We start from the raw sequence: 12,498 nt of genomic DNA on the forward strand, positions 1-12,498 counted from the left end.
TAACAGTTTCTAAGATATTTGCAAATGTTTTTTAAACGCTAAATCACAACGTTGCACTAACCATAAGCCGAAACCTTGCATGTTTGATGTTTGGATCAAGGATTCACTGAAAATTAGTCAACCACATCCTTCCACAAGTTATAAGCATGTAAATATATTTTCACCACTAGGTGGCGCTTGTCTGATAGTTCTCAGACTCGTTCAAGGCATCATGCCAATGACCCATACCGAATTTCGTAATGATACGTTCATAAAATACAGCATTTTACTACAAAATTCAATATGGCCGACGCCCAAAATGGCTAATATGGGAAAATTAAGAAGTTATAAGCAAAAAGAGCCATTTTTTGTATCTCCGGACCATAAGGTGGCTCTGCGCCGAAACGCAGCATGTAACCTCAGGTCATGCTTGTGATGACATGGACCAAGTTTGGTCTGAATACGATAAATTAATAAATCGTTTAATAAATCAACTTGAATTCCACAATTTTTGTTGGCTTGGTCTGAAGATGATCTGGTTCAATTTCATGAAAATCTGAGCAACAGCCTAGGAGGAGTTTGAACAAGTAGGTTTTTCTGGAATCAGAGGAAAGAAATGGTTTCTAGCCATTACGGTTCAAAAGTTATTAACATAAATATAAGTGCAATTTTGGACAGTTGGTGGCGCTAGAGGGATTGAGTTAGAGACTTCAAATTTGCTATGGTGACAGATCAGACTGGCCTCTATCTGTGTGCCAAAATTCATAACTTTCCCTCTGCCATAGACTTCCAGAGTGAAGAAGAAGAAAAAGAAGAACGCCAATGGATACAATAGATGCTGAGGCACCTTCGGTGCTTGGCCCCTAATAATTCCTAAAACCTTCATAAAAGCTTCAAAGACAAACACACAAACACACAGAGACTTACGGTAGCAGTCAGGAAAGCGTTCGTATCCCTCTGCACATGCGTCACAGTTCTCGCCGGTGTAGTTGGGTTTACAGTAGCAGCGTCCGGTCAGGTCCTCACAATTGCCGTCAGTGAACTCAGACTCACACTGACACTCTGAAAAACACATGAGAGAATCAGAGAAAACAAGCAAAAGAACAGAACAAGCTTTAACTATATCTACAGTTTTATATTCATGTAAATGCATGTATGGCCAGTGTTGTTATCGCTAATTAAACTAAAACTATTAAAATAATGTATTAATTGAAATAAAGCTGAAACAAAATAAAATATAAATATTAGACATTTTGAAAACTGAAAATATAAAAGTTAATTAAAGATATTAATAAATATTATATAATTAATACTAAAATAACACTGTGTATGACTGGAGACTCACTTGAACAGGCGGATGTGGACTCCAGAGGATGGTCAGGTGATCTATAGTAGCCAGAAATGCAGCGTTCACAGTTGTTGCCTGTGGTGTGATGCTGTGAGAGAATAAAAATCATAGGATGTATTTGCAAAAACATCAAAAGCTGTGTTTCCACACGTAGTGAGCATGTATTTGATGCCAAAAAAATGATGTATGCACCTACTGACCATAAATGCCATAAATGTCTAGGTAAGTTTTGAGCTGCAGCCAATGCCGCTGTACTAAGTTTGATTTATAATTGTGTGTTTGTACACCTGAGCCCACCTGGCATTCGATACACACTCCACCGCCCCTGTATTCTCCCTGCATGTTGAGACTGGCTCTCCGCTGGTCGATCTCTGGATCATAGTAGCACTCTGATGAGTGTCTGTGGCAGTTACATGCTGAAAACACACACACAACACAGTTACATCACCATATAATCAGCCTGAAGATGAAACACACTGAGGTTAATAACTCATCTGCCAGTGCAGAGAGAACACTATACAAGCAGGACAGATACAAACAGGGCAGGACATGAATAAAATACTCAGACACACACATCAATGTCCACCTGAACCATCCAAAGATGAATGACAGCAGAGAAGGGAAGAAGAAAGAGAAAAGAAAAGAAACAGCCATTAGCAAGGAGAAAAACGAGAGAAAATTATAAATGAATCTTCAGATTTTAGCTGGAAAAACAAGTTAAAACATATTGACAAAAAAAATTCAATAACTGCGTGTACCCTTACAAAAACTGGTAACTTTAGATTAAATAGATGTAGCACATGACAAACTCTCGCAGAGAAACCCATACGTCAGTTACACTTTCTTCGTAAGTTGAATACGGAAGGCGTAGGACATAGCGTTAGCATTTTGAACAGCGAGAGGCGTAACACTTTCTTCGTAAGTTGAATACGGAAGGTGTAGGACGTAGCGTTAGCATTTTGAACAGCGAGAGGCGTAACACTTTCTTCGTAAGTTGAATACGGAAGGTGTAGGACGTAGCGTAAGTGCTTTGAACTGCGAGAGGCGTTATACTTTCTTCGTAAGTTGAATACGGAAGGCGTAGGACATAGCGTTAGCGTTTTGAACTGCGAGAGGCGTTACACTTTCTTCGTAAGTTGAATACGGAAGGCGTAGGACGTAGCGTTAGCGTTTTGAACTGCGAGAGGAGTTACACTTTCTTCGTAAGTTGAATACGGACGGCGTAGGACGTAGCGTTAGCATTTTGAACAGCAAGAGGCGTTACACTTTCTTCGTAAGTTGAATACGGAAGGCGTAGGACATAGCGTTAGCGTTTTGAACTGCGAGAGGCGTTACACTTTCTTCGTAAGTTGAATACGGAAGGCGTAGGACATAGCGTTAGCGTTTTGAACTGCGAGAGGCGTTACACTTTCTTCGTAAGTTGAATACGGAAGGCGTAGGACGTAGCGTTAGCGTTTTGAACAGCGAGAGGCGTAACACTTTCTTCGTAAGTTGAATACGGAAGGCGTAGGACGTAGCGTTAGCATTTTGAACAGCGAGAGGCGTAACACTTTCTTCGTAAGTTGAATACGGAAGGTGTAGGACGTAGCGTAAGTGCTTTGAACTGCGAGAGGCGTTATACTTTCTTCGTAAGTTGAATACGGAAGGCGTAGGACATAGCGTTAGCGTTTTGAACTGCGAGAGGCGTTATACTTTCTTCGTAAGTTGAATACAGCAGGCGTAGGACATAGCGTTAGCGTTTTGAACTGCGAGAGGCGTTACACTTTCTTCGTAAGTTGAATACAGCAGGCGTAGGACATAGCGTTAGCATTTTGAACTGCGAGAAGCGTTACACTTTCTTCGTAAGTTGAATACGGAAGGCGTAGGACATAGCGTTAGCATTTTGAACAGCAAGAGGCATTACACTTTCTTCGTAAGTTGAATACGGAAGGCGTAGGACATAGCGTTAGCATTTTGAACTGCGAGAAGCATTACACTTTCTTCGTAAGTTGAATACAGCAGGCGTAGGACGTAGCGTTAGCGTTTTGAACTGCGAGAGGCGTTACACTTTCTTCGTAAGTTGAATACGGAAGGCGTAGGACATAGCGTTAGCATTTTGAACTGCGAGAAGCATTACACTTTCTTCGTAAGTTGAATACGGAAGGCGTAGGACATAGCGTTAGCATTTTGAACTGCGAGAAGCATTACACTTTCTTCGTAAGTTGAATACGGAAGGCGTAGGACATAGCGTTAGCATTTTGAACTGCGAGAGGCGTTACACTTTCTTCGTAAGTTGAATACGGAAGGCGTAGGACATAGCGTTAGCATTTTGAACTGCGAGAAGCGTTACACTTTCTTCGTAAGTTGAATACGGAAGGCGTAGGACATAGCGTTAGCATTTTGAACAGCAAGAGGCGTTACACTTTCTTCGTAAGTTGAATACGGAAGGCGTAGGACATAGCGTTAGCGTTTTGAACTGCGAGAGGCGTTACACTTTTTTCGTAAGTTGAATACGGAAGGCGTAGGACATAGCGTTAGCATTTTGAACTGCGAGAAGCATTACACTTTCTTCGTAAGTTGAATACGGAAGGCGTAGGACATAGCGTTAGCATTTTGAACTGCGAGAAGCATTACACTTTCTTCGTAAGTTGAATAGGGAAGGCGTAGGACATAGCGTTAGCATTTTGAACTGCGAGAAGCATTACACTTTCTTCGTAAGTTGAATACGGAAGGCGTAGGACATAGCGTTAGCATTTTGAACTGCAAGAGGCGTTACACTTTCTTCGTAAGTTGAATACGGAAGGCGTAGGACATAGCGTTAGCATTTTGAACTGCGAGAAGCGTTACACTTTCTTCGTAAGTTGAATACGGAAGGCGTAGGACATAGCGTTAGCATTTTGAACAGCAAGAGGCGTTACACTTTCTTCGTAAGTTGAATACGGAAGGCGTAGGACATAGCGTTAGCGTTTTGAACTGCGAGAGGCGTTACACTTTCTTCGTAAGTTGAATACGGAAGGCGTAGGACGTAGCGTTAGCGTTTTGAACTGCGAGAGGAGTTACACTTTCTTCGTAAGTTGAATACGGACGGCGTAGGACGTAGCGTTAGCATTTTGAACAGCAAGAGGCGTTACACTTTCTTCGTAAGTTGAATACGGAAGGCGTAGGACATAGCGTTAGCGTTTTGAACTGCGAGAGGCGTTACACTTTCTTCGTAAGTTGAATACGGAAGGCGTAGGACGTAGCGTTAGCGTTTTGAACTGCGAGAGGCGTTACACTTTCTTCGTAAGTTGAATACGGAAGGCGTAGGACGTAGCGTTAGCATTTTGAACTGCGAGAGGCGTTACACTTTCTTCGTAAGTTGAATACGGAAGGCGTAGGACGTAGCGTTAGCGTTTTGAACTGCGAGAGGAGTTACACTTTCTTCGTAAGTTGAATACGGACGGCGTAGGACGTAGCGTTAGCGTTTTGAACTGCGAGAGGCGTTACACTTTCTTCGTAAGTTGAATACGGAAGGCGTAGGACGTAGCATTAGCATTTTGAACTGTGAGAGGAGTTACACTTTCTTCGTAAGTTGAATACGGAAGGCGTAGGACGTAGCGTTAGCGTTTTGAACTGCGAGAGGCGTTACAGAAGGCAGTCTGGCAGAAGCTAGTTATTTTACTTTATAACTTGTTAATATGGATATTTTTCTTAAAAAAACGATTACATGGATTCCTACTGAAATGACTGGATTTTGCCCATGAAAAAACAGTGGTAACTGTGATCACATTTTAAGGCTAATTTAAAATGAGTATTTCAGTATAGACTTTCAGCCCAGTGAGTTCAGAATTTGTGGCTGCAGCTAAGAATTGCATCAGTAATTTTCATTAATGAAAATTAAAACAGCTGTGATTAGCAAAATCTAACACTGTTAGGACAAATTCACTATTTAAAATATGCACCAACAGGCATTAAAAAGCTTTCAAAACTACTGAATGTGTGTTTTTCCTGTCGCACAGTGGAGTCTTTGACAGGACATGCGGTGTGGAATGGCTGTGTTTTGTTAAGGGTCCAGTCCACTGACGGCAGGGTGAGGACAGGGTGACCCGGCGTGAGATGAAACAGTTCTGTCAGATGGGACCGTCTCTCAAGCCAGCTCTGCTCACAGATGTGCTATATTGTGTGGTCTCTCTCCACACAAAGGGGCGGTTATATATTAGGGAATTCAGAGATTAGATTAGGTGAGAAACGGCGGATATCCAACAACATACTCAGCGGAAACGTTTTCCAGACTGAAACGGCTCCCAATACACAGATAGACACCCAAAGAGTGAGACTGAGATCCTCTTAAAAGCATTGTGGGACTATTTTTACAGTGTGTGAGAGAAGCCAGACTGGATTAGCGTGTGTATGAGCTCACAGCAGGCTGGGGCTGTTCACATAGACTGCCAGCCGCTCTTATTCACACTGTCTCTGATGTCTTACTAAAGCAGAGACTACGCTGATCCTAAAGCGAACCTTTAAAAATCCTCTCATAACAAAACTGATCCTTGATCTAAAAAGGCTAATGTGTATTCACATTTATAGAGGTATCAGGTAGCCATTTTTACTTGGAGGTCTAGGAGTGCCACTTAAAAAAAGGCGTAAATTATCAAATAATTCAAACAAAAATGTATAAGAAATCACTCAATTAACACTAAATTGTGTCTTAAAACATAGTTAAATAACAGTAAACTAATAAATGAATATTTTTTTTAATTGACGAAATACAGACATATGTTTAAAATGTAGGAACATAACACAATAAAATAATTAATCATTTTTGAAAGCCAATTTTAAATTGTTTTAATCTGTCCTTTTGCAAAAGGCTTTTCTTCATCCATTTGCCAATAGAGTTCATTACAGTTTACTAGGACTTCAGGAAAAATATATAACACCACAAAATTGTGGAGTATGGTCATGCTGATGGACACATAAGGGGCTTTCACACCAGAGGAACCTTTTTTATAGTTCCTAGAACTATTGGTGAAAGAAACGCCATTAAATTAGCTCCTACTTCAGAGTAGGGTCTAACCCAGCACAATAGGAACTACCAGTGATGTAAGTTTATGTTAATTGGCCGAAAACACTCGAAACGTCACAACAACAAGCATGGCTTTTGTCACTTCAGAGTTCCTACTGGCGGTGCGAACGCAACCAGGAAAATGGCTCTAGGGGAACATTTAGTTCCCGGGAACTGCCCTGGTGGCTCGTTCCTATAACTAAGTTCCCATAACTACCCGGTGCGAAAGCCTCTATAGTCTTTTACATTTGTTAAAAATGCATGTAGCATGTAGGAAGAGAAACTTGAATGAGTGAAGAAAGAGAAATCAATCACAAAACCAGACAGAAATCATTCAAGATTCTCTGAGTGAAGATATTAAGCTTTGGACATTCCTGAAAAGTCACACTCATACTTTAGATGTCATGTCCATTTATACATAAAGAAGAGTACTGTTGGGAAGAATAAAGGAAATGCTGTTCCGCTATCAAGAAAGTAAAGAAGAAAAAATCTCCCAAAAAAAAGAAATCACGTTTTGTGAACAATGTGTCAAGGAGGCGGCGACAGGTACTAAATCTTTGTTTTGTTGCCTCGCTGGACGCAGAGAGAGGAGAACTCACGTTCACATTCATTGGCACTGTAAGTCGTGGCTGGTTTCCATGGAAACTGGTTGAAGCCGGGGCAACAGCGATCACATGACGGGCCGCAAGTGTTGTGCTGGCAGTCACACTGAAGCCTGGGGTACACAGACATAAAAGACAAAGCATAGGTTATCCCTTAAAACTTAAAACAACAAAAGCTGTTTCATCCATTCATGAAAAACTGATTTCTTTACTTGTGCTTTAGGTGCTTTGCGAGAATAACATAAAAAATTATAAGTAAAAAAGATGCCATAATTTTACAGATTATTTATTTACGTATAAACTCCTATAAACTGAATTTACCTCGGCATAGTTGAATAACAAGAGTTCAGTACATGGAAATTACATACAGTGAGTCTCAAACTCCATTGTTTCCTCCTTCTTATGTAAATCTCATTTGTTTAAAAGACCTCCAAAAAACAGGCGAATCTCAACATAACACCGACTGTTACGTAACAGTCGGGATCATTAATATGTACGCCCCCAATATTTGCATATGCCAGCCCATGTTCAAGGCATTACACAAGGGCAGCCAGTATTAACGTCTGGATCTGTGCACAGCTGAATCATCAGACTAGGTAAGCAAGCAAGAACAATAGCGAAAAATAGCAGATGGAGCAATAATAACTGACATGATCCATGATATCATGATATTTTTAGTGATATTTGTAAATTGTCTTTCTAAATGTTTCGTTAGCATGTTGCTAATGTACTGTTAAATGTGGTTAAAGTTACAATAGTTTCTTACTGTATTCATGGAGACAAGAGCCGTCGTTATTTTCATTTTCAACACTTGCAATCTGTATAATTCATAAACACAACTTCATTCTTTATAAATCTCTCCAACAGTGTAGCATTAGCCGTTAGCCGCGGAGCATAGCCTCAAACTCATTCAGAATCAAATGTAAACATCCAAATAAATACAATACTCACATAATCTGACGCATGCATGCAGTATGCATGACAAACACTTTGTAAAGATCCATTTGAGTGTTATATTAACTGTGTAAACTTTGTTTATGCACTGTTTAAGGCAAGTGCGAGCTCCGTGGGCAGGGAGCGTGCGATTTAAAGGGGCCGCAACATGAATCGGCACATTTCTAATTATGCCCCAAAATAGGCAGTTAAAAAAATTTATTAAAAAAAGTATATGGGGTATTTTGAGCTGAAACTTCACAGACACATTCAGGGGACACCTTAGACTTATATTACATCTTGTAAAAAAACGTTCGATGGCACCTTTAAATATCTGCATTTTGAATCAGTACATATTATGGTGCAAAATTAACAGTAAAATTATTTAAAAATAACACAAATATATATATATAGAACTGTGTCATTGTGACATAGAATTTCATAATGATTTTTTATAGAAATCCTCACAGCCATGTTTGAAGGTTATTCTCATGAGAATCTCTCTTGTTCTCTTTCTATCTCAATCTTGAGGGGCCAGTTTATGCAAATACTAAAGCACTTTGTGTCGATTGGCATCCAATGAGCCACATAAGAGCTTACAGTGTTTTTATTCAAGTGTCTAAACTTCTCGCTGACCTTGCTGCATACATAAAAAGAGTGAATTAGGGAGACAGAGGGAAAGCGAGAGAGTCTTTAAAACCTGACAGTCTGAAAGGGTTAAATTCTTCACGCTTGCTTAATTTTCCAACGACATCTGAAAAGCTGATCGAATTAACTGAGACTCAGAGTTTTGCTCACGGGTGGCTGCATTTACACACGTATCATTATAAAGCTACACAGCTGACAGTAAGGAACTGCTACACACCTATTCATACATTATTTATGTGGTAAACATTAATAATGACCTCCAAACAGTAACAAAAAAAGTATAACACCTTAGATTAGAACACCCCAGTAAAAAAAAAATGATGGTCCGTAGATATTCGTGTCAGTCTAACCAGACTCATTCACAGTCATTCATTCAAATTAAAAGTTTTATCACACTGGATTTTCACACCAAACATTTGTCTTAGTGTGAACACTCTTTAATGGACTTTAACATCCATCAAAAGTCTTGAAAATGTATCACACTTTACATTCGCATACTATCCATCCTTACTATGCATCCTAAATAGTACTCGGAATTAGAATTGTAGTGTCCCAAATCAAAGTATGTCGAAATAAGTATTCCAAAGATACCCAGATTGCCTTCCTTTTCTGGTTAGAATCCAAAGTGCAGATCCACGCAGCTAATATTTCCCACAATGTTATCAATGTTATCCACATACAGTACAGTCCAAAAGTTTGGAACCACTAAGATTTTTAATGTTTTTAAAAGAAGTTTCGTCTGCTCACCAAGGCTACATTTATTTAATTAAAAATACAGTAAAAAACAGTAATATTGTGAAATATTATTACAATTTAAAATAACTGTTTTCTATTTGAATATATTTCACAAAGTAATTTATTCCTGTGATGGCAAAGCTGAATTTTCAGCATCATTACTCCAGTCTTCAGTGTCACATGATCCTTCAGAAATCATTCTAATATGCTGATTTGCTGCTCAAGAAACATTTAATGTGTACAATTGTACAAAATATTTGTGTAAAATATTTTTTTTCAGGATTATTTGATGAATAGAAAGTTCAAAAGAACAGTGTTTATCTGAAATCTAATCTTTTGTAACATTATAAATGTCTTTACTGCCACTTTTGATTGATTTAATGCATCCTTGCTGAATAAAAGTATTAATTTCTTTAATTTCTTTTCAAAAAAATAAAAATAAAAATTCTTACTGACCCCAAACTTTTGAACGGTAGTGTATAATGCTACAGAAGCTTTGTATTTCAGATAAATGCTGTTCTTTTGAACTTTCTATTCATCAAGGAATCCTGAAAAAAAAAGCTCACAACTGTTTTCAACATTGATAATAATCATAAATGTTTATTGAGCAGCAGATCAGCATATTAGAATGATTTCTGAAGGATCATGTGACACTGAAGACTGGAGTAACGATGCTGAAAATTCAGCTTTGCATCACAGGAATAAATTACTTTGTCAAATATATTTAAATAGTACACAGTTATTTTAAATTGTAATAATATTTCACAATATTACTGTTTTTTACTGTATTTTTAATTAAATAAATGTAGCCTTGGTGAGCAGACGAAACTTCTTTTAAAAACATTAAAAATCTTAGTGGTTCCAAACTTTTGGACTGTACTGTACATCTGCAACAACATTGTGAACTATTGTAAAGATACCTTGAACTTTTAAATGTGTCATTATTCAAACACATGAGGAGAGTTCTCCACATGAAAGACCCACAACTGGCAGACTGGCAGTATGCTATACTACATTTCCCTCTGATACGGTAGGAAATTAAATTAAATTGAATGTGGAGGATTTTAACTGTGACAAGACGACTGACAGGGCGGTTTAAATGGTGAAAGGACACATGTACAACAACAGAGCGACCAAAGCTTGCCTACTCTTCTGCTACACACTCTTCACAAAAACAGTACATACTTTTAGCGCATAGTATATAAGTAGACAGATTGGGATTCGACACATATGCACATCCAACACTCAGACTTTTCAGTTTCATTCATCTGAGTGCTCCTGAGTGCTCACATATGGACGGATGCACACTTGCACTCAAGTGTGCACTTTATTTTCCCTGAATCTGTTTGGAAGGTTCAGCTTGAGCAGCAGTTTAATCCTTCATTAGCATCCACCCGCAGTCAGAGCAAGTGTTCCAGAGCCTTACTTCAAATGAGCTACAGCCAACCATACTAACCCACCCCATCCAGAGTCTATTAACCCTCAGCTGCCCTCCAGATCTCCTCTGAGACTTTAACACACATGCCTGAATGTCTAACGCTTCGGGTTCAGCTTACAGCATGGAAGAAGTTACCTCTCTACCCAAATTTCCCCATGAATCAACTGCACACTGACATCTGTTTAACTCCTTATACCTGTGGGGCAAACAGGTGGATCTGGGAAGCTTATAGATGGAGCACGCTTTAGCGATTGACCTGTGACCTTCATTCTCTGCATGGGTCATCCTCATTTAGCTCTGTCAATCAAAACCCTCCACCCTTCACTAACTGTCTGTATTCATTCAGAATAACATTTTACCATAATTCTATTTCTGCATATGAACACACACTTTCATTGAAAAGTTTGGGTTCGGTAAGATTGTCTTGTGCTCACCAGGGCTGCATTTATTTGATCAAAAAAATACAGTAATCTTGTGAAATATTATTACAATGTAAAATAACTTTTCTATTTTAATATACTGTATGTTCAAATGTAATTAATTCCTGTGATCAAAATAGAATTTTCAGCATCATTCCTCCAGTCTTCAGTGTCACATGATCCTTCAGAAATCATTCTAATATGATGATTTGCTGCTTAAGAAACATTTATTATTATTATTATTATTATTATTAATGTTGAAAACAGTTGTGCTGCTTCATATTTTTGTGGAAACCGTGATACATTTTTTCAGATATTCTTTGATGAATAGAAAGTTTAAAAGACAAGCACTTAAACTGATCAATTCAATGCATCCTTGCTGAATAAATGTATTCATTTAAATAAATAAATCTTACTGACCCCAAAGTTTTGAACAGTAGTGCACATGTACGTTACTCAAATGATCCAGTAAATTTGCTAAAAATATGCATTATACAACAGTGTATACTGTATAGTCTACTGTATCCCATAATGCATTTCACTCAACTTGAACTTCCATTGCTAGTGTGGTGAAAAACAGAAAGTAACATTGTTTGTCTTGACGCCTGGACAATCAAGAAAAAATACACCCACAATTTTCAAAAATGAAAATGATGACAGAATTTATATTTTTGGGTGAACTATCCCTTTAAGAATTATGTATTTATTTATTTTTACACAAAATGCAATTGTTTTTAAGTCTGAGATAATAACTAAATCTGATTTTAAGTATGAGATTGACAATGTAGCTTTTTTGTCTTTCTAACTGAACGCAAACGTTGCTATTCACATTAAAAGCTCTAAGTTTACCATTGCGCAATGTGTACCGTTTCACATACTATTTTTTTTTTAAAAATCAGTAATATGCTGTAGGCTAGTATTCAATTTCAAACCACTAATGAGCAGCTCTTTAACTCTGCCCTTTCCATAATCAAACATCACCACAGAAAGACACAATTAAATCATCCACACCTAGAAAAGATGCATGGTGCATATTGAAATATAAAGGTGTGACAGTCTCAGAGGAAAACATCTGGTTTCCTACATCCACATTGCATGTATATCAGCAGATCTCCGCAATATCAGTTACATATGCACCAAAAAAACAAAAACAAAACCAAACAAATCTCCTATGAAGAGGAAATCACAAAGAACAGCAGATTTAACAGAGATCCATGAAGGTTATGGTTAAACTCTCCCTCCTCTCCAAACGCAATGTTAGCATATGTTTCTTGTTGCTATGATCTGAATTAACCCTCTGGGGTTTTGATAACCTCCACACAGGAGAGTGTTTTTTTCTGATATATATGACACCTTCCAGGTGGTTCATATTCCTG

The 12,498-nt window shown here is 38.3% G+C and overlaps 1 protein-coding gene across 1 annotated transcript in view; it reads right to left on the reverse strand.

The window, feature by feature from the left end:
* The window catches only part of lama5 (laminin, alpha 5), a 143,838-nt gene that overhangs the window by 76,314 nt on the left and 55,026 nt on the right, over positions 1-12,498 (reverse strand). Inside the window, 4 exon segments of the mRNA XM_048177262.1 lie at positions 907-1,041; positions 1,325-1,415; positions 1,625-1,743; positions 6,947-7,062. Coding sequence (XP_048033219.1) covers positions 907-1,041; positions 1,325-1,415; positions 1,625-1,743; positions 6,947-7,062 — 461 coding nt within the window.

Source organism: Megalobrama amblycephala, linkage group LG24, assembly GCF_018812025.1.
Source record: "Megalobrama amblycephala isolate DHTTF-2021 linkage group LG24, ASM1881202v1, whole genome shotgun sequence".
Lineage (NCBI taxonomy): Eukaryota > Metazoa > Chordata > Actinopteri > Cypriniformes > Xenocyprididae > Megalobrama > Megalobrama amblycephala.